This window comes from Lepidochelys olivacea (genome assembly GCF_965140295.1).
Source record: "Lepidochelys olivacea isolate rLepOli2 genome assembly, chromosome: 16".
Taxonomy (NCBI): Eukaryota; Metazoa; Chordata; order Testudines; family Cheloniidae; genus Lepidochelys; species Lepidochelys olivacea.
The window spans coordinates 3,129,942-3,155,608 of record NC_140426.1 but is presented as its reverse complement, the minus strand read 5'-3'; the positions used below and the strand labels follow the sequence as shown (position 1 = coordinate 3,155,608).

General features: G+C 45.7%; 1 protein-coding gene across 2 annotated transcripts in view; it reads right to left on the bottom strand.

Annotated features, from left to right (window-relative positions):
• PNPLA7 (patatin like domain 7, lysophospholipase) overlaps positions 1 to 25,667 on the bottom strand; it is a 432,325-nt gene that overhangs the window by 204,137 nt on the left and 202,521 nt on the right. For both annotated transcript variants that reach the window (XM_084650336.1, XM_084650337.1), the window contains one exon: positions 11,861 to 11,974. In XM_084650336.1, coding sequence (XP_084506462.1) covers positions 11,861 to 11,974 — 114 coding nt within the window. The remainder of the gene's footprint in view (positions 1 to 11,860; positions 11,975 to 25,667) is intronic.

The window sequence follows — 25,667 nt, the reverse complement described above, 5'->3', positions numbered from 1 at the left end:
GACTAACATGGCTGTTACTCTGAAACCAGTTCTACTGCACCATCTTCTGCCAGGCAGGCAAGAGATGAGGATGGCTAGCAGTCCTACTGCACCATCTTCTGCCGAGCAGCCATGAGATGTGGATGGCATGCAGTCCTTCTGCACCCTCTGCTGCCAGCCAAAGATGTAAAAGATAGATGGAGTGTATCAAAACAAGAAATAGACTAGATTTGTTTTGTACTCATTTTCAAACCCCCCCACCCGCCCCCCGTCTAGGGGACTCATTCCTCTAGGTCACACTGCAGTCGCTCACAGAGAAGGTGCAGCAAGGTAAATCTAGCCATGTATCAATCAGAGGCCAGACTAACCTCCTTGTTCCAATAAGAACAATAACTTAGGTGAACCATTTCTTATTGGAACGCTCCGTGAAGTCCTGCCTGAAATACTCCTTGATGTAAAGCCACCCTCTTTGTTGATTTTAACTCCCTGTAAGCCAACCCTGTGAGCCGTGTCGTCAGTCGCCCCTCCCTGCATCAGAGCAACGGCAAACAATCGTGCATCTGAGTTGAGAGTGCTGTCCAGAGCAGTCACAATGGAGCACTGTGGGATAGCTCCCGGAGGCCAATACCGTCGAATTGTGTCCACAGTACCCCAAATTCGACCCGGCAAGGCCGATTTAAGCGCTAATCCACTTGTCGGGGTGGAGTAAGGAAATCGATTTTAAGAGCCCTTTAAGTCAAAATAAAGGGCTTCATCGTGTGGACGGGTGCAGGTCTACATCAATTTAACGCTGCTAAATTCGACCTAAAGTCCTAGTGTAGACCAGGGCTAAGATCATGTCTACAATACAAAATTAAGTTGACTTAAGTAATTAAAGTAATTGGTTCACGTCCACACTATGCTCCTTCTGTTGGCGATGCACGTCCTCACCAGGAGCACTTCCACCAAATTAACCGTGTAGACCACGCTGGGGCACTGACAGCTGGAACCCCATGGAGGAGGGGGCTCCAGCAGTCAGCCCCACGTTGGGGGTGGGGGGTAAGAAGGGGGAAGCTCCTGCTGTCAGCCAAAAGGTGATGTAAGTAGTGCAGTGTTGACACGGACACTGCGTCACCCTAACTACATAGACCAAAACGCTACACCTCTAGTGGGCGCAGAGATATTAAGTGGATTTAGTGGGTGACTTAACATTGGTGGGAGTTGCATTTTACCTAAGCTGCTTTATATCAACCTAACTCTGTAGCGAAGAACAGGCCTAAGTCCCATTGACTTTCAATGACACTTTGACTCTGAGTGACTAAGTCACTTAGGTGCTTTTGACAACTGTACCTCTAATTATTTTGCAATGTGATTTCAAGCACAGCAAAATTTTAAACAGAAGCCTAATATCCAAATGCTTCCAGCCCGGCCCTCTTAATATGTTAACAGATTAACCCCATCAGCTCTCCTCCTCTGAGCTATATATTTGCCTACTCTCAGCTGGCTCACTTCAGAACTGAACACTCTTCAACACAGTGGGCTAAACAGTATTTCAATTACATATCATTTGTTCCAGTTATAATACAAGTGCACAGCTGTGCACTCCATCCGCTCCATATAATTTCAATTTCATTACTATCCCTCTTCTCCAGAGCTCTGTTTGTTTAACAGCTACTCCAGTCCCCATGCTCAGGTATCCGTGGTTATTCTACACTGTTATATTTCCAGGAATCTGTAATTCTCTAGATCCATTTCCATCTATGAGTTACCTACATGATCTTTCAAGGCCAGAGTTTTAGCCAAAATTTTGTTTCCACTCATCTGTGAAATTTAATTTGCTTTACTGTAAACCATCCTGAAAATCATTCTAATGAGAATTCAGTTCTAAAAAGGATACCAGTGGGAAATGCTGTCTTTTCTTTGTTTCATCTGTAGTTTGGACTGCTGGGAAAATTTACAACTTATTTATTTATAGAAGCTGATTGTGCTAAACACATCTAAATTTAATTTTCCACTTTAGATAACTTAATTTTTTAAAAATATTGCTCACTGATCATTTCCATAAAAACCATCCCAACAGTTGATTTCCACATATAGATTCCACTATTAATTTACTGGCAGGAAGTTGATTCACAGTAGAAAAGCAATCTTCATTTAAAAAAATACAAACCAAGGATAATGAACAGAATTATTTCCCAGAAAAATTGCGCTCTTTGTCCTATAAAAGAAATACATATCACTTTACAGCAATTTTTGTGTAGGAATAATTACATTGCTATGGTATTTTATAATTAGGCCCTCCCTGATGTTTTCAATGGAAATAAGTCTTTAGCAGTAGCAAGCATTTTTCATTGGTTAAATCTCAAGCATAGAAGATTCACATATTAGGAGTGGACCTGCTCTAGCTAATATTTCAGAACTTTCACCTCTACCTAGAAAAGTAGGTTTCACCTGAAAGAGTGGCGAAGCTTTGCTCAGAACTTTGACATTAACAAATGCAAGTTCCTGGACGCCTCTCAAGGTGAGCATCATCTCCTTCCAAAGCTGCCCGATGGATAGACATGACCATGTAATGGCATAGACTTGCTGGGTCACAAACTAAATTAATTCAATTTAAGATTCAATTAGAAGGGACCATTACAATCATTCAGTTTACCTGCATAGCACAGGCCAGAAGATCCCACCCCGTGATTCCTGCACCAAGCTTATAACTTCTGGTTGAGAGAAAGCATATCGTTTAGAAAGAGACACCCAGTCTTCATTTAAACACTCCAGGACCAAAGGACAAAGAATCCAGCACATCTTTAGGTATGTTGTTCCAATAGTTAATTACCCTCCATGTAAAATCTGCACTCATTTGTACATAAACATGTCTAGCTTCAGCGTACAGTCACTGGATTATTTAATACTTTTGTCTGCTAGATTAAACAGCCCTCTACTATCCAGCTACAATGCTATGCTACTAGCACAGGCCCCAGTACCTACGTCCCGCCCTGGTGCAGGCAGGCAATCACCTTCTGCCTCCTCCCAGACTAGTACACATGCAGAAAAGAGCTCTGTCAGGGGGCAGAGGGCCTATCTTATGAGAAGAGACTGGAAGAGCTTTGCTTAGCCTACCCCAGCAAAGAAAGGCTGAGAGGGGATATGATTGTGTAAGGGGACTGTTGCCCCCTTACTAACATTCAGTGGGGTGTTTTAGTTGCTAGCTCCCAGTACTAAAAGGGGGAAGGGTCGATGGGGAATCAGCACCCTGAGACTGACCATCCCCAGGAACAATGGAGAGAGGCCAATGCTCTAGGTCAGCCTGATTGACAGGGCAAGCAGGCTAATCAGGGAGTCAGGAGGCCAGGGAGGTCCCGTCCTCCTGAGCTGGAATTGCCTGGGTCAGACAGAGTGGGGCCCAAGCTAAGCTGGGGAGCAGAGCTGGGCCAGATCCAGAGGGACCAGAAAAGCAGCCCAGGAAGCAGGTCAGTGCTGGGAGCAGAGTCACAGAAGCAGCCTGCGGAGCAGACCTGTCCTGGGAGCAGAGCTGCAGCAACCAGAGCCAGAGGGGCCAGAGAAGTGGCCTAGGGAGCTGGAGGCAGAGCAGCAGCCGTGCTGAGGCAGACTGGGGCTGGAGCAATCCGGAGCTGGGTGTTGGGAGCAGCTGGGGAGAGCGAGGGGGACCCTGGGCAGTGAGCCCAGCATAGGGACACGCCTCAGCCAGGAGGCTCTGCCGGCCAGACTCGGAGGAGGATTGGTAACCCTGACAGGGAGGGGGTAATGCTGGGAAGAAGGGCCCTGCCACCTAGAGCTTGAGGTCGTGTGGCTACCACCAGAGCAAGTGTCCAACCCACAGCATCCCTGCAGCACCGCCAGGGCCTGAGCAGGGGGCCTGGGACTTACAAGGAGCAGACTGTGAACTGCCCTGACGTTCCAGAGACACTGTTTGTGATGTTCCCTGCCACAGAGCGGGGTGATGTATTTCCTTGAACCTTTCCCATTTTCCCTTATTCTCTTTAAAATTAATTGTTGATTAAATAACTTGCATTTGCTTCAAATTGTATGTAATGGTCAGTGGGTCGGAGAAGTGCCCAATGCAGAGAGAGTACCCCAGAGTGGGGACACCCTAGCCCCTGTCCTAGGTGACCGCAGCAGGGTTGGGGGTCAAGCCCCCCCAGGAATCCTGGGCCCAGCCTTGTTGAGGTTACGAGGACTCTGCCAGACGGGAGAGTGGAAGGGGAGTCCTCAAGGGCAGGGAGGCCACTGGGTAAAGGAAGTGGGAGCGAGGACTCAGATCCTTTCACTAACCCACTTCACTGGGGTACTGCAGAAGCCAGGAAAGTTCCCCACAATAGTGGGACTATTCCCCCGCTTACAACTGCTCCCCATAAATACATCAGGGAGGTAAATAACAGGGAGGGTGAAGAGCTATTTAAGCTAAAGGACAGTATTGGCACAAGAACAAAGGGGTATAAACTCGCTATGAACAAACTGAGGCTGGAATTAGAAGGTTTCTAACCATCAGAGGAGTGGGGGTCTGGGACAGTCTCCCAACAGAAGTTGTGGGGTCAAACAACTTGATTAGTTTTAAGAGAGAACTGGACTCGTTCATGCAAGTGGGACTGTATGAGGGGTTTCTTGTGATGATGGGAGGCATGGCTCCACAGCCCTAGAGGTCCCTCACAGATTATGTCCTATGTTCCTAAAATCTCATGGCTCAGATCTCAGCCAGTCACCTGCAGGCTGAACTCTCCCGCCAGTCCCAAACTCCAAATATTCTGGAGGGTTGTTTATTTTCCTGGCTCCTTCCTCTGAAGCATCAGAGATGGCCACAGAGCATCAGCCCACCCAGTCCAGTGTCTCCTGGTGGCATCGAACATTCTCTCTCATATGCTCACCTGGCTTGCATGCTCAAGCTCTAACTGATTGCCATATGTGGAATTTTCCTCCAGGGCACACTGGCAGTGACCTTGCAGAGTTTTCATCTTCTCTGCAGAGTGAGGTGAAAGTCATTCACCGGGATCATCTGGATATATCTCACTTAATCAATTCCCTGCCCTTGCAGGGGCCTCGGGCACTGTGCAGCTCAGTCCCTCTTATTCTCTGCCTGTTACCTATAATTCAGTCTCCTGTGGACTATAATAATTTGGTCTAATTTTGGTTGTTGGGTTAGGTGTGTGGGTTCTGGGTGGCGCTGGTTGTCTGTGATACATAGGAGGTCAGACTAGATGTTCTGGCAGTTGTAACCTTTCTGGCCTTATACTCTGATTGACTCAATGATTGAGTACAGGCAGACACCCATTAAGGGCTGGTCACTGGTCCAGGACCATTGCTTAGAGCAGGGGTGGGCAAACTTTTTGGCCCAAGGGCCACATCTAGGTATGGAAATTCTACGGCGGGCCATGAATGCTCACAAAATTGGGGGTTGGGATACAGGAGGGGGTGAGGGCTCCGGCTGGGAGTGCAGGCTCTGTGGTGGGTCCAGAAATGAGGAGTTCAGGATGTGGGAGGGGGGCTCTGGGCTGGGGCGGATATGCGAGGAGAAGGGGGCTCCAGCTGAGGCTGTGGGTCTGGGGTGGGGCTGAGGATGAGGGTTTGCGGTGCAGGAAGGTGCTCCGGGCTGGGACCGAGGGGTTCGGAGGGTAGGAGGGGGATCAGAGCTGGGGCAGGGGCATGGGAGGGGGTCAGGGGTGCAGTCTCCTGGTGGCGCTTACCTCAAGTAGCTCCCAGAAGCAGCGGCATGTCGTCCCCCCCCCCCCAGCTCCTACACAGGGGCATGGCCAGGCAGCTCTGCACACTGTTGCTGGCCAATGGGAGCTGTGGGGGCAGCGCTTGGGCCAGGGGCAGTGTGCGAAACCCCTTGGTTGCTCCTATGTGTAGGAGCCGGAGTAGGGACATGTTGCTGCTTCCAGGAGCTGCTCAGAGCCACGGTACACGTGGAGCGGGGCAAGCCCCCAACCCTGCTCCCCGGCGGGAGCTCGGGGGCTGAATTAAAATGTCTGAAGGGCTGGATGCGGCCCCCCAGGCCCTAGTTCGCCCACCCCTGGCTCAGAGGCATTTGAAGTAGCCTGGTCAAGAGCTTCTCAGCCCTGGAAACAGGCAAACCTCTGGCCCTTCTTTTGGCTTTATAACTGGGTATGTGTCCAGGGCAGCTGTCCTTTATGGGGAATTAGGGCCCAGCCTGCACATGAATGCCTTATGAAGGCCACATCTGGGGGTAACTGACCGCCTCAGGTGGCAGATTAGTAAACAAGCACCTGGACCTAATAAATGTTACCCCAAGCTCAGTAAGAAGGGAACTCCAAAGGGACACAGGAAGCTGCTGTGGAGAAGCTGTCTAAGGAAAGGCCTGAGCAGAGGGCCTAGAGGGGGAAGGCCTAGAGGGTGAACCCACCAGAATAGAAAGCCTGTAAGGGGTGCTCCTAGAGAGGGGAGCCTCCTAGATGGAGGGCTGCAGTCAGCAAGCATCCAAGAGGGCCTAGTCTCAGCCAGGGATTTCCCAGACACTGGCCAGAAGTCCGACCTGGCAAGGATCACCTGTTATCCCAGGAGAAGAGTCACAGTGGGTAGACTTCCCCAGTCACCTAATTCCAGAGAAGGATATTACTCCAGTAGAGGCAAGAGGCCTAACACCAGGAGCAGAGACTGGAACTGAGAGAACCCCTGGGGAAGAACCTGGGTAGAGGTGAGCACTGGATTCAGGCAGGTGAGAGACGGACTAAAACATGACCCAGTCACCCAGCTGAGATTTTGGGGGAGAAAGTTTTGTTTCTGTTTTGCATTAATAGAGAAGACCCTTCACAATAGGGTGCTCTTTTGCACCTAGCAGTTTGTTCAGACTTTATTATGATACCCTGGGTGAGGGAAAAAATCAAGTAAGGGCTCTCCTGCAACACTATGCCTGCCTGCAAGGGGCCCATTGGGCCAACTCAGAATGATGACAGTATAATCTGGGGGAACCCTGTCCCTTATTCCTTTTTCCCCAATCTAAGCCCTCCCCCCATGCAGGCATTGTACATGCTTCCAATATAACCCCTCTGCCAACGCAGCTTAGTCCTAACCAACAGCCCCCCGTTTAGTCACAACACTGGTCCTCTCCAGACATTGCCAGCCATGCCCAACAGTGCAGTATTGTTGTGATGTGCAAAGACAGACAAGGACGAAGCCAAACATTTTCAGAATTTCAGTTAAGGTATTTAGAGTTTAAAAGTCAGTAACCAACCTATTAAGTCATCTTTATTTCAACCATGTTAAATGATAATTTAATGAATCCTATACTGCAGGATATTAGAGACCCTGGCACACATCGGTGGCTTAACCCATCTCCTGTCCTTTGCCTATCCATTACTCAAAAAATTCTGAAGAAACTGACTTGAGGGGCTGCCAACAGTTTACTGGTAGGCAGGGCATAATTCAGATGATGGTGAAGTAGTAACACTGGCTGCCTTACCTGTACTAAGTTCCCATTATATCTAGATCACTTCTGTAGCATTTAGTTCAGGCCTGTTAAGAACGTTTGTAGAAAGCAGCCCAGATGTTGTTTTTAAAATGGGACAGACAGCAGCTCAGAGAACATGAACAAAGGCAAGCAAACATGTAGCCTGGGAGATACCCTACTTGTCACAAAACTGAATAGTCTCAGAAGAGATTTCACATGAAAACTTCCAATGGTTTGACAACAGCAATGCCAAAACAAGTACTAGCTGTTCACTCTCTGATTGCCTTCAACCATTCCTAGCACCTCTGCAAGTACCAGAGAGGTGTCAAAGCACTGCCCAAGACCCACTGGACTTTGACTGCTTGTGATTTATTGTGTCTTGAAGAAAACTGTTAGCTTCCCAGCACCACTGTGCCTGCCTTATCTGAGAGCCATAGCTGGTGATTAAGGTTCAGCTGTAGGTTTTGCTTTCTCCTTTCTCCCCACACCCCACCCCTCCCGTGGTAAGAAAGAATTGATTTTAACAGGTTGTGAGAATACACAGTATAGTGAATCCAGGAAGGCCAGTGGCCTCTCCTGCCCTATTGTACATAGCCACCATACCAAGCGTAATGAATGCACACAACAGTATACACATTGCTTGAGGGAAGTTTCTTGAGATAGGAGTACATCACTGAAATAACTGCACATGGCAGAAACCCCCAGGAAGGCTTGATCCACTCAGGAAAAGTTTATAGTTGAAATATTCCCAGCCGGCGGGACCCCAACCCTGGGTGCCTGGCACCAGCCTGCTGGAGTGACCTCGGTTAACGATATGATTTTAATTATTTAACCAGTTAACTTTTTAAACCGATATTTACATCCCTACTATACACTGGCTAGCTGAATGGCAGTGGGTTTTAATCATCCCCAAGTGGCATCCTTTTTGACAATAGTAGCCACATGCTAGAAGTATCCCAGGTAACAAGGTATATTGAATTTAGATGTCTGGATGACACAAGAACAGGCTTAAAGAATATGCAAGAGACATCCAGTGGCCCCCAATGCCTAATAACTAAGGATACAATTTCATCACAGAGGTCACGTGACTTTAACGAACCTCTGAGACTTTTTAGGCTTCAGCCCCCACCGCCTGCAGCAGTAGGACTGGAGAAGCGGTCAGCTGCTGCCCCCTGTTCCAGCGGCGAGGCTTGGACTGTCAGTTCTCCCTACCCCCAGGGACAGGTTGCAGGCTTCCATGAAATTTGGTTTATTGCCCACAATTTGTCTATGACTTTTACTAAAAATAACTGTGACAAAATCTTAACCTTACTAATAACCAAGCACAGGAATTCTAAAAACACCTTTCTACATAAGCACCAGTTTTTGCCATCCACTTAGAGACCAAGAAGTTGAATTTTAAGCAGTAGAATTTTGGAACCTTTGCTGGAGCGGCTTGATAAAATACTCCCATAAAAATAATACCAATACAAAACAATCTCCGTGGGATCTAAATGCAGGAACACACATTCTAAAATTCAGAGAATAATCTCATAAAACACTTTCACTGGCTTTGGGGAAGGGACAACATATAAATATTTTAAGCGTTTTTGCTACTTTGTGATACAGTCCAATTTTAAAAAATAATACATAGCCAGATACAAAAATACAGAGCTTTGGATGGAGGGAGTCACCAGTATTAGGAAGGGGAGACATTTAAATAAATCAATATTAATAGTACAAAAGAAAAGGCAACAAGGAGCTGGTGGGATGACCTAGCACTATGCACACAACACATTTAGGGAAACCAGCATTAGAGTCCCACTCCTCAGACTTACAGGGGAATGGAGAAATTCAGCCGAGGTCAGCTAAGTAAGAGTATTGATGGACTCAAGGGAACACCAACAATTGTTCCTCATTAACAGAGATGGTGGCTGCAAAATGAGGGCATGCCATTTTAAGGTACAGAGAAGGGAGAAAACAGAATCAGATTCTCAAACATAAAAGCCACAGAGGCAGAGGTGGAGGTAACAAAGCAAAGACTTCCAGTCTTCAGTAGCTGAGAGAATTCAGCAGTCAAAGTGGTATATTACTCCTGAGGGCATTCTGTGCCAAATAAATTAAAATTCTGCGCACAATATTTTAAAATTCTGCAAAATTCTACAAATTTTATTTGTCAAATAAATGTAGAGGCTCCAGCCTGACATTGGGGAGCACAGGCCACTGGTGGCACAGAGGTGGGAGATCACTGTGCAGCTCCCCCTCTGGGACACGGACTAAGCAGTGAGGCTGTACCCAACCCTGACACAGCACAAGGACTGGGCCTGCCCCAGAAACAACCCAAAGACCTGCCCCTCTGTGCCAGTGCACCAGGTGTGGGCAGACAGGCTCAGCAAGGCAGGGTCCAAGAGTGGAGGGGCTTAGTGTGAGGGAATCCAGGTGTGGGTTGAGAGGGTTCTGTGTGGGGCAATCTGGGTTTGGGTGGCTCAGATTCAGGTGCGGGGGGATCTGGATACAACTGTAATGGGACTCTGCAGGGTGGTCCAGGGGAAGGTCGTTGTGGCTCAGCAGGGGGGGTCTGAGTGTGGGTGGGGATAGACCTCAGCGGGGGGTCTCGGTGTGGGGGGTCCAGATGCTGGGGGAGTGGGGCTCAGTGGGGTTGGGATCCAGGTGCTGCTGCTTGGGGCTTGGTAGATGGGGATCTAGCTGTGGGTGGCTCGTTGGGGTGGTCCAGGTGCAGGGGGAGTGGAGCTCGTCAGTGGGGTTCTGGGTGTGCAGGGTAGAGGGTGAGGCTCGATGGGAGGATCTGGGTATGAGGAGGTTTGGATGCAGCTCCCTGTACAACAATCCCTCCCCCTGCAGCGGAGGAGCAATGGGTGCAGGAAGTGCGGGGGGGTTGGGGGTGGGGGGATTAAGGTACTGTTCAACATAAGGGCATAAGAATTTGGGCCATTGTAATCTGCCATACAGCATGCAGTTAATGCAGGGGTGGCCAGCCTGTGGCTCCGGAGCTGCATGCAGCTCTTCAGAGATTAATATGTGGCTCCTTACCTAGGCACTGATTCCGGGGCTGGAGTTATAGATGCCAACTTTCCAATGTGCTGGGGGGGTGCTCACTGCTCAACCCCCTGCTCTGCCCCAAGGCCCCTGCCCCTTCCCCTGAGCCTGCCATGCCCTTTGCTCCTTCCCCCGCCCCACGAGCCTCCTGCGCATGTGAAACAGCTGATTGCAGGGGGACGGGGGAGTAGGCGCTGATTGTTGGGGGCTGCTGGGAGGCAGGAGGCGCTGGGGAGTGGATGGGGGGCTGCTGACATGTTACTGTGGCTCTTTGGCAATGTACATTGGTAAATTCTGGGTCCTTCTCAGGCTCAGGTTGGCCACCCCTGAGTTAATGCATCACCATTGTTCTGCAATACTTATCTATCAAAGGAATTTTTATATTTAAAGAAAGACCAAGATATTAGATTTCAAGGATGTCCAATTGGAGCATGATGCAATGGGAGAAAATATTACATTCCAAAATATATGAAGGGAAGGCTGAAAAATTATAAAACACCATAATTAAGACAAAAGATACAACTTCTTTGTGTGTCTGGGGGAGCGGGGAAATCAATGAGAGGAACAATATGGCTTCACGAGGGAATGCTTGAAGGTCTGATGAACCTGCCTTTGGAACACTGTGTTCAATTCTGGACACTGCTTCAGGCAGATATTAAATTGAAGGGAATTCAATACTGAGCAACAGAATGATCAGGGGGCTGGAAAAAGACTTATAAGAAAAGATTAAAGGAACTTGACTAGGAGAAAAGCAAAATCTGTAAATACAAAGGCAAGGGAAGGACAATGGAAGAGTGGTATAGAAGTATTGCTCTGAGCAACGAGGTGAAATGAGGACAGCTTGAGTTTAAATCAGGAAAGATACCCTGACCGTAAGATCTGTTCAGCTGGGGAATCATCTCCCAAATGAAGTGAAGGCAGCTCCTTTCGCTTGGGACATTTAACACGGGCCTGGACAAAGCATTAGAAATTAAACAAAAGGGAACAATCTTGCACTGTCCAGTGAGCAGATAACTCTCTTATATCACTAATTATAGTCACCAGTTCAGAAATTACAAGTATTCATGACCTCATTTTCTTTATATCCCATTAAAAATAACCTGTGTTATGCAAGTAACTCCCTTTGCCAGTTTATCTTCTGAAACAAGTTGCGTCTTATTTAGACAATATTTATGCTTTCCAGTCATCAGCACCTCTACTCAGCTCCACCTGGAGAGCGATACATTAATTCATTCTCATGTTTAAGCAACATGTATATTTCACTGAACAGCAGATGAGAATTCAACCCTAGGCTCAGATGTACCCCCACAACAAACCTTACTTACAGATAACAAGACTGAAGAAATAAATCTTCATATGGAACATTACTCTTTTCTTTATAAGGGAGACAACTAAGCTATGGCTCTTGGAAGCGGGCAGGAGAGAGAAGAGTGCCAATTTTCTTACCTGTGGGAATTTGCGTTTGATAGATGTCAGTGCTCCCTCTGGTAGCTTGGCCAGTTCAGAATCTCGGACTGCATGTACTGTTGTGGCTCTAGGCTGATGGGTTAATGCCTCCACCTGCCAGAGGAGAGAGAAAAAATACAGCTAAGACTTCAAAGGTAAATCTTAGACCTAGCACTGCCCAAATAAAAATGCAACAAAGCAGAACAGAACTACCTAGGGAGGTGGTGGAATCCCCTTCCTCAGAAGTTTTTAAGGTCAGGCTTGACAAAGCCCTGGCTGGGATGATTTGGTTGGGATTGGTCCTGCTCTGGGCAGGGGGTTGGACTAGATGGCCACCAGAGGTCCCTTCCAACTCTGTTATTCTATGATTCTATGATTCACATGATCACTGGAATCAGCTTTACCCATCTCTAGTCTTTTTTCCCCCCTAATTTTTTGATAACGTGTTGTAATGATGGTGCCCGTGGGAGCCAGCTGAGGTCACTCAATTAGGGTGAACTGCAAACAAAATGGGGCAGACAAACCCCAAACGCAGTGGATATTCCAATATTTAGATTTACCAAGCCAGCCCAAAACAGCTTCTGTATTATCTCTGTTGCATCCGATGAAGTGAGCTGTAGCTCATGAAAGCTTATGCTCAAGTACATTTGTTAGTCTCTACGGCGCCACAAGTCCTCCTTTTCTTTTTGCGTACATAGACTAACAGGGCCGCTGCTCTGAAACCTGTATTATCTCACTGGTTACTCAGATGTCCAAACAATGCAGTTTCCTTAAAGTACCCAGCCTCAGGCCTCCATCCAGACACACATGTCAAACATATGATGATAAATTCTGAAAATCTTATTTCATGTATAAAAGAAAAGGTTCTCCCAATCCCAAAGGATCAGCCACATACCCAGGTCAAATGCTAACTTAGATCTTACCCAAAATACATGCTTATAGCCAATTCTTATTAACTAAAATTTATTAAAAAAGAAAAGAGAGAGAGAGTTGGTTGAAAGATCAATATACATACAGACTTGAGTTTAATTTCTTGAGGTCCAGATGCATAGCAGAGATGAAAAGGAGTACTTGTGGCACCTTAGAGACTAACCAATTTATTAGAGCATAAGCTTTCGGGAGCTACAGCTCACTTCCTCAGATGCATATCGTGGAAACTGCAGCAGGCTTTATATATACACAGAGAATATGAAACAATACCTACTCCCACCCCACTGTCCTGCTGGTAATAGCTTATCTAAAGTGATCATCAGGTGGGCCATTTCCAGCACAAATCCAGGTTTTCTCACCCTCCACCCCCCCACACAAATTCACTCTCCTGCTGGTGATAGCCCATCCAAAGTGACAACTCTTTACACAATGTGCATGACAATCAAGTTGGGCTATTTCCTGCACAAATCCAGGTACAAGTACTCCTTTTCTTTTTGCGAATACAGACTAACACGGCTGTTACTCTGAAACATAGCAGAGATGGTGAGTTTGTAGTTGCCAAAAGTTCTTTTAGAAATAGTCCCTAGGTTATAGTCCAATGTCCATATTCAGGGTGAGTCAAGTCAGTGACTGGGGTTCTCAATTCTTATGGCTTAGGGTTTCCCCTTCTTGAAACCCAAAGCAGATCTGAGATGAAGAAGGATCGTGTCCCAGGGGTTTTATACATTTCCAGCAGCCTTTTGGCCTGAGAAATCCATAGGCTTAACTTTCCTTCTCCCAAACATCATGGCAATTAGCACAGGGTAATTTATCCATTAAACAGTTCAGATACCGGTTACCACAGCCTTCAAAGAGACATATAGACAATAATACTATTTCATTCAAGTGTCTTCCTAAATGTTAATACTCCTTTTTTGATCTTTGAATCAAAGCCATAATAATAGACAAGACTTGTTTGCTTCCACCACAAGACCTGAGCCAACATCTACCCTTCTATCTCTAACAATGCAGGCATGCATTTCAAAGCTCTATTCATTTACATATCTTCTTAACAAGTCTTTAAAGTTCAGCCATGGGTCATGTCAGTCTCTGAGTTAAATAACTCTTTCTGGCCCTATGTCACCTTTCAATGAGATATTATATTACACTCATAATGTCACACATGGACATAAGTAGAACAAGCTGCCCAGTGCTAGTGAGTGGTCTTGTGTTGATACCTTACTTACTGTACCCACATCCAGCTGCAGGAAAACCATTCAGTTAATCGGAGTCTTTGACAAATGAGCATTTCCTCATCTAGGTAGTTTGCTGTTCTTCATGGAACTGAACTCGACAGTAGCTGGAAGTTAGGCTGAAAATGTTACAGGAGAAAAATTCCCTTTGAACTTCGACAAGTACCCACACACTGCACATATATAAGAACAGTGTGAAAAAGGAAGAGAGTTTGGTAATTACACTTTTTTCATCAGTGCAAAAGCTTATAAGTAGATGAGTGATCATATTATCAGTCAGAGAAGATGAATAAGTAGGAATTTTCTGTAATATTTGTATTAATCCTATGTATGACTCAGTTTCCCCTTGTACTTTACATTGTTACCCAATGAGGGCTAAAGGGTTAAGTCTGCACTTGGGGCAGTGCAGGAGACATGAGATTGGTGCATTGCCTAGCAGTCTGGGGCTACATAATGGGTCATTAAAGGACTGGCCAAAGCTGACCCACATCAGTGGAAGATCCAGAGAGACAATGAAAACTCCTAATGACTGAACAATCAACACTTCACAGTGGGAAGCTCCTGTGGGGAGGGTGTGTGTGTGTGTGTGTGTGTAGTGTGAACTCAGTGTGGCTATATGAAGACAAAGAACAGACAGGACAGGGGATAAGAGTTGGTTTTTGGAAAAGGCTTGGCTGCCCTCACCTGGGACTGAAAGTGGCAGAGAGACAGAGCCTGAAATGGAGTCAAGAGCAGCTTGGCTAGGCCAGATGGACTAGGTCTTAACCCTCTCTCTGCTACCCTAAGCACTCCAATACTTTGTTCTGGGTGACTAAAATCCTATTCTGTTTTGAAAAGGCTGCTTGGTGTCTGTGCAAATCCCTGCTGCGGTGCATCAGTCCCTGCAGAGCGTCTCTGACTAAGGCCTTGCCTACACTACAAAGTTTTGTCGGCAACAGTTATGCCGCTTTAATTAAAGCTGCTGTTGCCTGTCCACACTAGCTCCTTGTGTCGGCAGAGTGTATCGACACAGAGAGCAGTGCACTGTGGGTAGCGATCCCACTGTGCAACTGGCTGCGGGTGCGTTGGGAAGGGTTTGCAATGTCTCCTGGGGCTGGGACAGCATCACATGATGCAGGTTTCTCAACCCCATAGTTCCAGGGGCATCCTACTAGATTGTCAGTTGCTTTTTCAACTGAAGTGGGGTGGGGGAAGGGAGAGGAGAGGAGAGTGGTGTGTCTGGGGCAGGGGAGACAGCAGGCTGACCAACCTATCCTGAGGTGAGGGACGGGGACACCACCACCCCAAGTCAGCCCCCTCTGCTCAGCACAGCAGTCTCTCCTGAAGCAGCCCAGTCTGCCTGCCTGCCTATGGTTCTATGCACAGCTACAGACTAGGGACCGAATGGCTAGGCAGCAGTTCTGCGGAAAAGGACCTAGGGGTGACAGTGGACGAGAAGCTGGATATGAGTCAGCAGTGTGCCCTTGTTGCCAAGAAGGCCAATGGCATTTTGGGATGTATAAGTAGGGGCATAACGAGCAGATCGAGGGACGTGATCGTGATTTGACATTGGTGAGGCCTCATCTGGAGTACTGTGTCCAGTTTTGGGCCCCACACTACAAGAAGGAGGTGGAGAAATTGGAAAGAGTCCAGCGAAGGGCAACAAAAATGATTAGGGGTCTGGAACACATGACTTATGAGGAGAGGCTGAGGGAACTGGGATTGTTTAGTCTGCGGAAGAGAAGAATGAGGGGGGATTTGATAGCTGCTTTCAACTACCTGACAGGTGGTTCCAGAGAGGATGGTTCTAGACTATTCTCAGTGGTGGAAGAGGACAGGACAAGGAGTAATGGTCTCAATTTGCAGTGGGGGAGGTTTAGGTTGGATATTAGGAAAAACTTTTTCACTAGGAGGGTGGTGAAACACTGGAATGCGTTGCCTAGGGAGGTGGTGGAATCTCCTTCCTTAGAAGTTTTTAAGGTCAGGCTTGACAAAGCCCTGGCTGGGATGATTTAATTGGGGATGGGTCCTGCTCTTGAGCAGGGAGTTGGACTAGATGACCTCCTGAGGTCCCTTCCAACCCTGATATTCTATGATTCCCTCTGAGCTCTCCCGCAGCCTCCTCGGCTGCAGCATCCTGAGCAGCTCTGTGAGCTCTCCCTGTGCTGAGGAATGTCAAAGCAGCACAGCAGCCCCCTCTCCCCCACCGCAGCCAGTGGCTGTGCAGGGCAGAACAGGAGCATCCCACCCTAATGATTTGCTCTTTGTTCACCAAAAAGGAGCAGCATCCCCAAGCTTTGAAAGGGGAGGGGCGCATGCCTGCAGGGCAGCAGAGATCAAAACAGTGAGCAGAGCAGTCATGGCAGGCATTGTGGGATACTGGTGAAAGCCAGTTATGTCGACAAAACTAACAGCAGTGTCTACACTGACGCTTTAACTTTGCCACAAAAAGCTCTACGTCTCTCACTGAGGTGGTTTTGTTTTGCCACCAAAAGTAGCTTTATAGTGTGTACACCTCCCGTTTTGTTGGCAAAAGGCAGCTTTTGACGACAAAACTTTGTAGTGTAGACAAGGTCTAAGAGCCTATCTCATTTGGCCTCACTGGACAGAGCTCACAGCGAGAAACAGGAGCGATGGAGCTCAAAGGAGCTCAGTCTCAGAGGTGGGGAGGTCATGTGGCCCATCCTTAAGGAAGAATAGGGCCCCTGGTGGGTCTGGCACACTACAGGGGTTCCTCCAAGAGACTGTTTAAAAGCTGGGGCTGTGGATCCGTGACAGGGAAAACCAGCCCATCATACACTGAAACATGCCAAGACTCTGTCATTTGTCACATTTCTTTTGATTAAAGAAAGTAATGGGGAGCAAGCCATTAAATCACGTCCATGTGTGCCCCAGACTTCGTTACTGTTTTCAGACAGTTTTAGATACACACTTAGGACACACATTTGATACAGGGCATATGACTGTATAAGTACAAACAAGGTACATGCACATGCCCCCTCTTTATTATGTTAGGTTAAGATGAATGTTTACAGAGAACAGAATGATTGAGAGTTGAAAATGGAAGCCAGGACACTATATTTCATCTGGGAACTCCAACAGGTTACTTTCTGGGTCCTGGCCTGCAAAGTGCAGCTTTTCATTAAAGTCGTTTGGATTCCTGTCCATTCTGCTACTTAGCAAATAATTAACAATGGTCAGTTTTCATTGTGTTTTGTTAAAATCCAGAAATTGAATCCCCTGTTGAAAAACCATCAGATGCTTAATAAGACAACCTGCTGTGCGAGATGTCGTCATTCAGGGCCCAGGGGTGCGCCACGACATTTCATTGCTTAGTAACACAGCCTCGTGCCTAGTTCTGTATGGTTCAGCAATAGGAGCAGTTTGCGGAGGTTAAAATCCACACATCATTTGTTTAGAAAGAAACAGCAAATATAGTAGCAGCAGTAATTAGTATGGATTGTATAATAAAAATTGCTCAGGGGTGAGCAACTAACAGACACCTACAATAAAAAGGCACGTCCCTTTCCATCTTGGTCTATTTTCCCATAGCAAAGGAAACACAAACAGAACAACAGGGTTTTATCTGTTATTATGTTATTCATAATGTGTTCCAATGTTGAAGATTCCACTAAATTCTTCTAACAGAATTAACTCATCTCATCAGATAGATTTAAAAAAAAAAAACACAAATATGCCTGTAACTATAGGAATATTTATACAATAGCTTGTTACATATCACTACCAAAAAAATCTATGGTAATATGTAAAAGTTTCATTAAGCCCACAATAGTCTAAATACACAAAAATTGCCAATACACATGTGCACCATCCTACACGTGTATCTAAAGTTGCACAATGTTTTCATTACACTATATTATTTAAAAATGTGATTGTATAATTAAAGACTGTATCATAATGCGTGTGATTAAGGGATAAGAGCTAAGGCTGTGTTTTCATCCTTACCATTCCCATTTCCTGGACAGCATGTGCATTACTGTGTGTGCTAAACTTACTATTTTGTATGCAATTTCCTACATTCTATTTTATTTTTTTGAAAACACAGATAAAATTAAAACAATTAGAGAAAATTGGAAAAAAGGAATTTTCTTAAGATGTGCTTTGTTTTTACTGACCCTCTCCCAAATATTCTATATGCATATGGACACACTGAGTACGTCTACACTGCAATTAAAAACCCATGGCTGGCCCATGCCAGCTGACTCAGGCTTAGGCTAAAGGGCTGTTTAAATGTGGTGTAGATGTTTGGATTTGGGATGGCGCCCGAGCTCTGGGACCCTCCCCCTCATGGGGTTCCAGAGCCTGGGGTCCAACCCATGCCCAAATATATGCTGCAATTAAACAGCCCTTGAGTCTGAGCCCCAAGAGTCCAAGTCCGCTACAGGGATTTAATTGCAGTGTAGACATTCCCAGTGTGTCTACATGAGAATGAAAACTGAAATGTCTAAGTAACGTCTGGGTCCCAGAAAGTGTGCAAGAGGCAGATGTAGCTTTGCTTGTAACCCTTTATCAGTAGGGCCATACAAATTTTAGTTCAGCTGGTACAGAGGGAGTTAAACACTAGCTGTGATGTTAAAGCGTGCACTTAAAAAGGCATAGATGTTTAACTACAACTTGCCTTTGCCTTCAGATGCCAATGGTTTGTCATAAAATAGTGCAATTTGGGGAAGTTTGTAAAAAAAAAATTACCAGCAAAAGAAAAAAGTAGTTGTCTTTGATTCTTTATGATTTTATAAAGACTTAACAGTCCCTGTTACCCCCACAAAAATGGATGTGACGACTTCTTGTTTCTTGCCTAAATATCAAATATAAGGCTGGTGTCTACTACTGGTGCTGGCAGTTTTGTTGGACTTGTCATCTAGCTCCAAACTCAGCCCTTAAGAGAGAGTATACAGAAGCATCTGATACACATACACATCTGATGAAGTGAGCTGTAGCTCACGAAAGCTCATGCTCAAAAAAATTGGTTAGTCTCTAAGGTGCCACAAGTACTCCTTTTCTAGAAGCAAGAGTGTTACCTTTAGTAACAAACCTTCTCTCCCAACCATTTGTCACTTGTCAGAGTTCAGTGTGTGCAAACAAAAGACAAAGACAAAACAGTCTGAATAAAATGTCTCTTTCCTCTCTCTAAAAGAAAAGGAGTACCTGTTAACTGCTGGAAATGGCCCACCTTGATTATCACTACAAAAGGTCCCCCGCCCCCGCTGGTAATAGCTCATCTTAAGTGATCACTCTCCTTACAGTGTGCATGAAAAACACCCATTTTTTCATGTTCTGTGTGTATATAAATCTCCTCATTGTATTTTCCACTGAATGCATCCGATGAAGTGAGCTCTAGCTCACGAAAGCTTATGCTCAAATAAATTTGTTAGTCTCTAAGGTGCCACAAGTCCTCCTTTTCTTTTGGCGAATACAGACTAACACGGCTGCTACTCTGAAACCTTTCCTCTCTCTGTTGCCAGTTATATCATAACATATATTATATCTCCAGTTGGCTTCAGAGTTCAGGAAAAAACAGATTTTTTTTTTAAAGGGACCTAAGTCCCGTATAAAACACCAATAGATATTTGGAAGTGTGATTTTATTTACTTGTTTAATTTAATTGAATCCACTTTTGGGGCAGGAGGGTGATGAGGGGGAGACAACTTTAAGACCTCCCTTATGCATCATGAAGCAGCAAAAAAAGGCCACAAAACCATGTTTTTCACTTGGCAGTTCACCTGCTAAATGGTGATAAATTCACTTCATGATCACACCTGGCACAGAAGCTCTTACTCCAGTCTTTTGAAAGAAAAAAAATCTGTATTGCCCTGTTTACGTGAGTGTAAAATAAAGATGAAGGAATCCATTCTTGACACTTTTCCACTGACAGGCCTCCAACTGTCACATTTCTAAAATAAAATTTGGCAAGTGTCGTATCTATAATTTGGCTCAATTGGTCTGAATTCTCTTTTTTGTAACAATAGCCCTGATCCAGCAAAGCCTGTAAGAACCACTTACCTTCAAGCCTATGAATAGCCCCACTGAAGTAAACAGAACTAAGCTTTAAGCACAAGCATAAGTGCGTCACTGGACTGTAGCCAAAATAAGCAGCAGATGTAATGGGTTTTGAAAGGCAGTTTCTATGTAGGACAATTCATTGCTTTTCATGTAGGATTTAATACGTATTTTAAACCCACACAATGCTATCCTACATACTGTGCAGGGCCAGCATGTATGTGGTAACCATTTATCCAACAGATCAGATTTGTTTAAATTGAGCAGTACCAGCTTACCAAACTGCATTTCTGAATTACTGATCCAAGGCCAGCTAAACAGTGTTCGTATTCATGTACCAATCCTTCCAGCTATTTAATCACTTTTGCTATTTCTCTTGTCTTCCATGTGGTCCCCTCCCATCCAGGATTTTTTCAAGATCTTCCATGTTCTCTCTCTCTTCCCTCATGGCCACTCATTCCATCCTGAGATTCTTTCAGTCTCACATACCAATCTTCAACAATTTCTGGTTTATACAAAATAGTGGCTTTTATACAGGCAAGAACAGATCTAGTTTAAGACACAGTACTGCCACCTACTGTATAAAACAATGAGCACGAGTAACGAATATGAGAATAAAGAAAAGGAGTACTTGTGGCACCTTAGAGACTAACCAATTTATTAGAGCATAAGCTTTCGTGAGCTACAGCTCACTTCCTCAGATGCATATCGTGGAAACTGCAGCAGACTTTATATATACACAGAGAATATGAAACAATACCTACTCCCACCCCACTGTCCTGCTGGTAATAGCTTATCTAAAGTGATCATCAGGTGGGCCATTTCCAGCACAAATCCAGGTTTTCTCACCCTCCACCCCCCACACAAGTTCACTCTCCTGCTGGTGATAGCCCATCCAAAGTGACAACTCTTTACACAAGGTACATGACAATCAAGTTGAGCTATTTCCTGCACAAATCCAGGTTTTCTCACATCCCCCCCACCCCCATACACACACAAACTCACTCTCCTGCTGGTAATAGCTCATCCAAACTGACCACTCTTCAAGTTTAAATCCAAGTTAAACCAGAACATCTGGGAGGGGGGGTAGGAAAAAACAAGAGGAAACAGGCTACCTTGCATAATGACTTAGCCACTCCCAGTCTCTATTTAAGCCTAAATTAATAGTATCCAATTTGCAAATGAATTCCAATTCAGCAGTTTCTCGCTGGAGTCTGGATTTGAAGTTTTTTTGTTTTAAGATAGCGACCTTCATGTCTGTGATTGCGTGACCAGAGAGATTGAAGTGTTCTCCGACTGGTTTATGAATGTTATAATTCTTGACATCTGATTTGTGTCCATTTATTCTTTTACGTAGAGACTGTCCAGTTTGACCAATGTACATGGCAGAGGGGCATTGCTGGCACATGATGGCATACATCACATTGGTGGATGTGCAGGTGAACGAGCCTCTGATAGTGTGGCTGATGTTATTAGGCCCTGTGATGGTGTCCCCTGAATAGATATGTGGGCACAGTTGGCAACGGGCTTTGTTGCAAGGATAAGTTCCTGGGTTAGTGGTTCTGTTGTGTGGTATGTGGTTGTTGGTGAGTATTTGCTTCAGGTTGCGGGGCTGTCTGTAGGCAAGGACTGGCCTGTCTCCCAAGATTTGTGAGAGTGTTGGGTCATCCTTTAGGATAGGTTGTAGATCCTTAATAATGCGTTGGAGGGGTTTTAGTTGGGGGCTGAAGGTGACGGCTAGCGGCGTTCTGTTATTTTCTTTGTTAGGCCTGTCCTGTAGTAGGTAACTTCTGGGAACTCTTCTGGCTCTATCAATCTGTTTCTTTACTTCTGCAGGTGGGTATTGTAGTTGTAAGAAAGCTTGACAGAGATCTTGTAGGTGTTTGTCTCTGTCTGAGGGGTTGGAGCAAATGCGGTTGTATCACAGAGCTTGGCTGTAGACGATGGATCGTGTGGTGTGGTCAGGGTGAAAGCTGGAGGCATGCAGGTAGGAGTAGCGGTCAGTAGGTTTCCGGTATAGGGTGGTGTTTATGTGACCATTGTTTATTAGCACTGTAGTGTCCAGGAAGTGGATCTCTTGTGTGGACTGGACCAGGCTGAGGTTGGTGGCGGGATGGAAATTGTTGAAATCATGGTGGAATTCCTCAAGGGCTTCTTTTCCATGGGTCCAGATGATGAAGATGTCATCAGTATAGCGCAAGTAGAGTAGGGGCTTTAGGGGACGAGAGCTGAGGAAGCGTTGTTCTAAATCAGCCATAAAAATGTTGGCATACTGTGGGGCCATGCGGGTACCCATAGCAGTGCCGCTGATCTGAAGGTATACATTGTCCCCAAATGTGAAGTAGTTATGGGTAAGGACAAAGTCACAAAGTTCAGCTACCAGGTTAGCCGTGACAGTATCGGGGATAGTGTTCTTGACAGCTTGAAGTCCATCTTTGTGTGGAAAGTTACCTACTACAGGACAGGCCTAACAAAGAAAATAACAGAACGCCGCTAGCCGTCACCTTCAGCCCCCAACTAAAACCCCTCCAACGCATTATTAAGGATCTACAACCTATCCTAAAGGATGACCCAACACTCTCACAAATCTTGGGAGAGAGGCCAGTCCTTGCCTACAGACAGCCCCGCAACCTGAAGCAAATACTCACCAACAACCACATACCACGCAACAGAACCACTAACCCAGGAACTTATCCTTGCAACAAAGCCCGTTGCCAATTGTGCCCACATATCTATTCAGGGGACACCATCACAGGGCCTAATAACATCAGCCACACTATCAGAGGCTCGTTCACCTGCACATCCACCAATGTGATATATGCCATCATGTGCCAGCAATGCCCCTCTGCCATGTACATTGGTCAAACTGGACAGTCTCTATGTAAAAGAATAAATGGACACAAATCAGATGTCAAGAATTATAACATTCATAAACCAGTCGGAGAACACTTCAATCTCTCTGGTCACGCAATCACAGACATGAAGGTCGCTATCTTAAAACAAAAAAACTTCAAATCCAGACTCCAGCAAGAAACTGCTGAATTGGAATTCATTTGCAAATTGGATACTATTAATTTAGGCTTAAATAGAGACTGGGAGTGGCTAAGTCATTATGCAAGGTAGCCTGTTTCCTCTTGTTTTTTCCTACCCCCCCCCCCCCAGATGTTCTGGTTTAACTTGGATTTAAACTTGAAGAGTGGTCAGTTTGGATGAGCTATTACCAGCAGGAGAGTGAGTTTGTGTGTGTATGGGGGTGGGGGGGATGTGAGAAAACCTGGATTTGTGCAGGAAATAGCCCAACTTGATTGTCATGCACATTGTGTAAAGAGTTGTCACTTTGGATGGGCTATCACCAGCAGGAGAGTGAACTTGTGTGGGGGGTGGAGGGTGAGAAAACCTGGATTTGTGCTGGAAATGGCCCACCTGATGATCACTTTAGATAAGCTATTACCAGCAGGACAGTGGGGTGGGAGTAGGTATTGTTTCATATTCTCTGTGTATATATAAAGCCTGCTGCAGTTTCCACGATATGCATCCGAGGAAGTGAGCTGTAGCTCACGAAAGCTCATGCTCTAATAAATTGGTTAGTCTCTAAGGTGCCACAAGTCCTCCTTTTCTTTTTGCGAATACAGACTAACACGGCTGTTACTCTGAATATGAGAATGATGGGATTAGTTACAATAGAAACATTTGGATGCAGCTTGTTTTTTTGTTTTCTTGAATTAAATAACTTTTTATATGAATTGGTTTCTCCCTCCCCTGAGCCCCATTAATGAGGACTACTGTAAATAATGTCTATATAGGGACTTTGCATGCAAACACTGAGAGCTTACAACAGCAGAGTTCCCTCACACACTGAGCAATGCACTAACAGCCTCAGAACACATGGCCTGCTGTGGCACAAAACAACAGGGAGAGCGGAGAGGACAAAAAGCTCAGCCCTACTCCACTGAAATCAACAGTTTTGTCAGACACTTCAGTAAAAGCAACATGAAGCCTGTTTAAAGAAAAAAAGGGAGGAGATCTAAAGGAGAGATAATACCAATATAGCAAGGTGATGTTTTTATTCTCTTTTTCACCACTCATATAACTCTCAGTAGTGTCAGTGAGAAGCAGAGACCAGTTGGCACCATGTTTAAGAAGGGTGCTTCCTCAGGAGAACATATTGCAGCTGCAGGATTTAAATATTCCCCTCTAGACCACACATAAAACACTAAATAAATAAATAAAATGGACCAGAGTACTGGATGCTGCCATTCAGCTTGCTACTGCATCTCTTTACACAACATACCTTTAGAGCACCATCGTTATCAGAGTGCCCAAAACCTGCCAGGTGCCACACAAAACAAGTATAAACAGAGTCCAAAGAGCATTTGGCAGGGCACAAGGGAGGGTCAAAGAGATAAAGGCCTGGTCTACACAGTAGAACCCTGATTATCCAATCTAACTGGTACTGGAGCCCAAATCGGATAACCAAAAATCAGGATAAACTGGAGAATGGGTGGCGGAGCTCAGACCGTCTGCCCCGGTGGCTGGTGGTTCGGTTAATACAGATAGTCAGTTAATGGAGGCTTGGTTAAACGGGGTTCTACTGTACTTAAAACTTATACCAGTGTAGCTATGTCAATCAGGGTTGCAAAAAACCAACATTCCCTAGTGACATCGCTATGCGGTCAAAACCCCCAGCACAGACGCAGCTTTGCCAACAGTGCGGTCAGCGTTTGCGGAGGGGTTATTATTACATTGGCCAAAGAGCTCCTTCTGTCATCTTACATCGTGTCGACACAAGGGGGCGATGCAGGTGTACTTATGTCAACCTAGGCTCGATAGTGCGGACGCAGCCAAAGTGGGAGGAGGGAGGGGTGACAATAAGGGCTTTTCTACACTTGAAATGCTAAAGCAGCACAACTGCAGCTGCACATCATTGTACAAACTGCCTCCACCAACAAGAGGGGTTCTCCCATCAGCATAGGGAATCCACCCCCCAAGAGGCGGTAGCTAGGTCAATGGAAGAATTTTTTCCCATCGACCTAGTGCTGTCTATACCAGGGGTAAGTCTGCTTAACTAAGTCGCTCAGTGGGCTGGATTTTTCACACCTCTCAGTGATGTAGCTGGGTCTACCTTAGTCTAGTCCAGGCCTAAGGCCATGCCGTAACTCAGCAAGGACAGACACACCTTGATGGCTTTACTTGATCCCTTAACTTTAAAATAAATTCAATTACCAACTTCCACCCTCACATTGCATAAGCAGGACAACAGAACAAGGTTTTAGGAGCAATCTGGGGGTGGCTTGGCAAACAGGTTTGGAGAGGATGGGCCCTGGAAGAAAGTGTGGAGATATCAATGAAAGAAGTTGAGGATGAGGTAGCAATGCTGATTGCTAGTGGAGCCGAGGGGAGCCAAGGGAAGAGGGATGCTAAATGAGACCATGTCAGACAAACAGGCAGGGGCTGCACTGTATAAGGCTATTAAAGTAAGAGCATGCAGCAAAGCAATTAAAAAAAACAGGATGACATGGATGAAGCAATAAGCAAGAAACACAGATTTTGGCAAGTGTTTTGGATGGCTGGCACTAGAAGGCTTGAGGGCACTGCTATGGCAACAGCACCTAAAGACAGTATGGAACATTGTCTTCCAGTGTAAAATT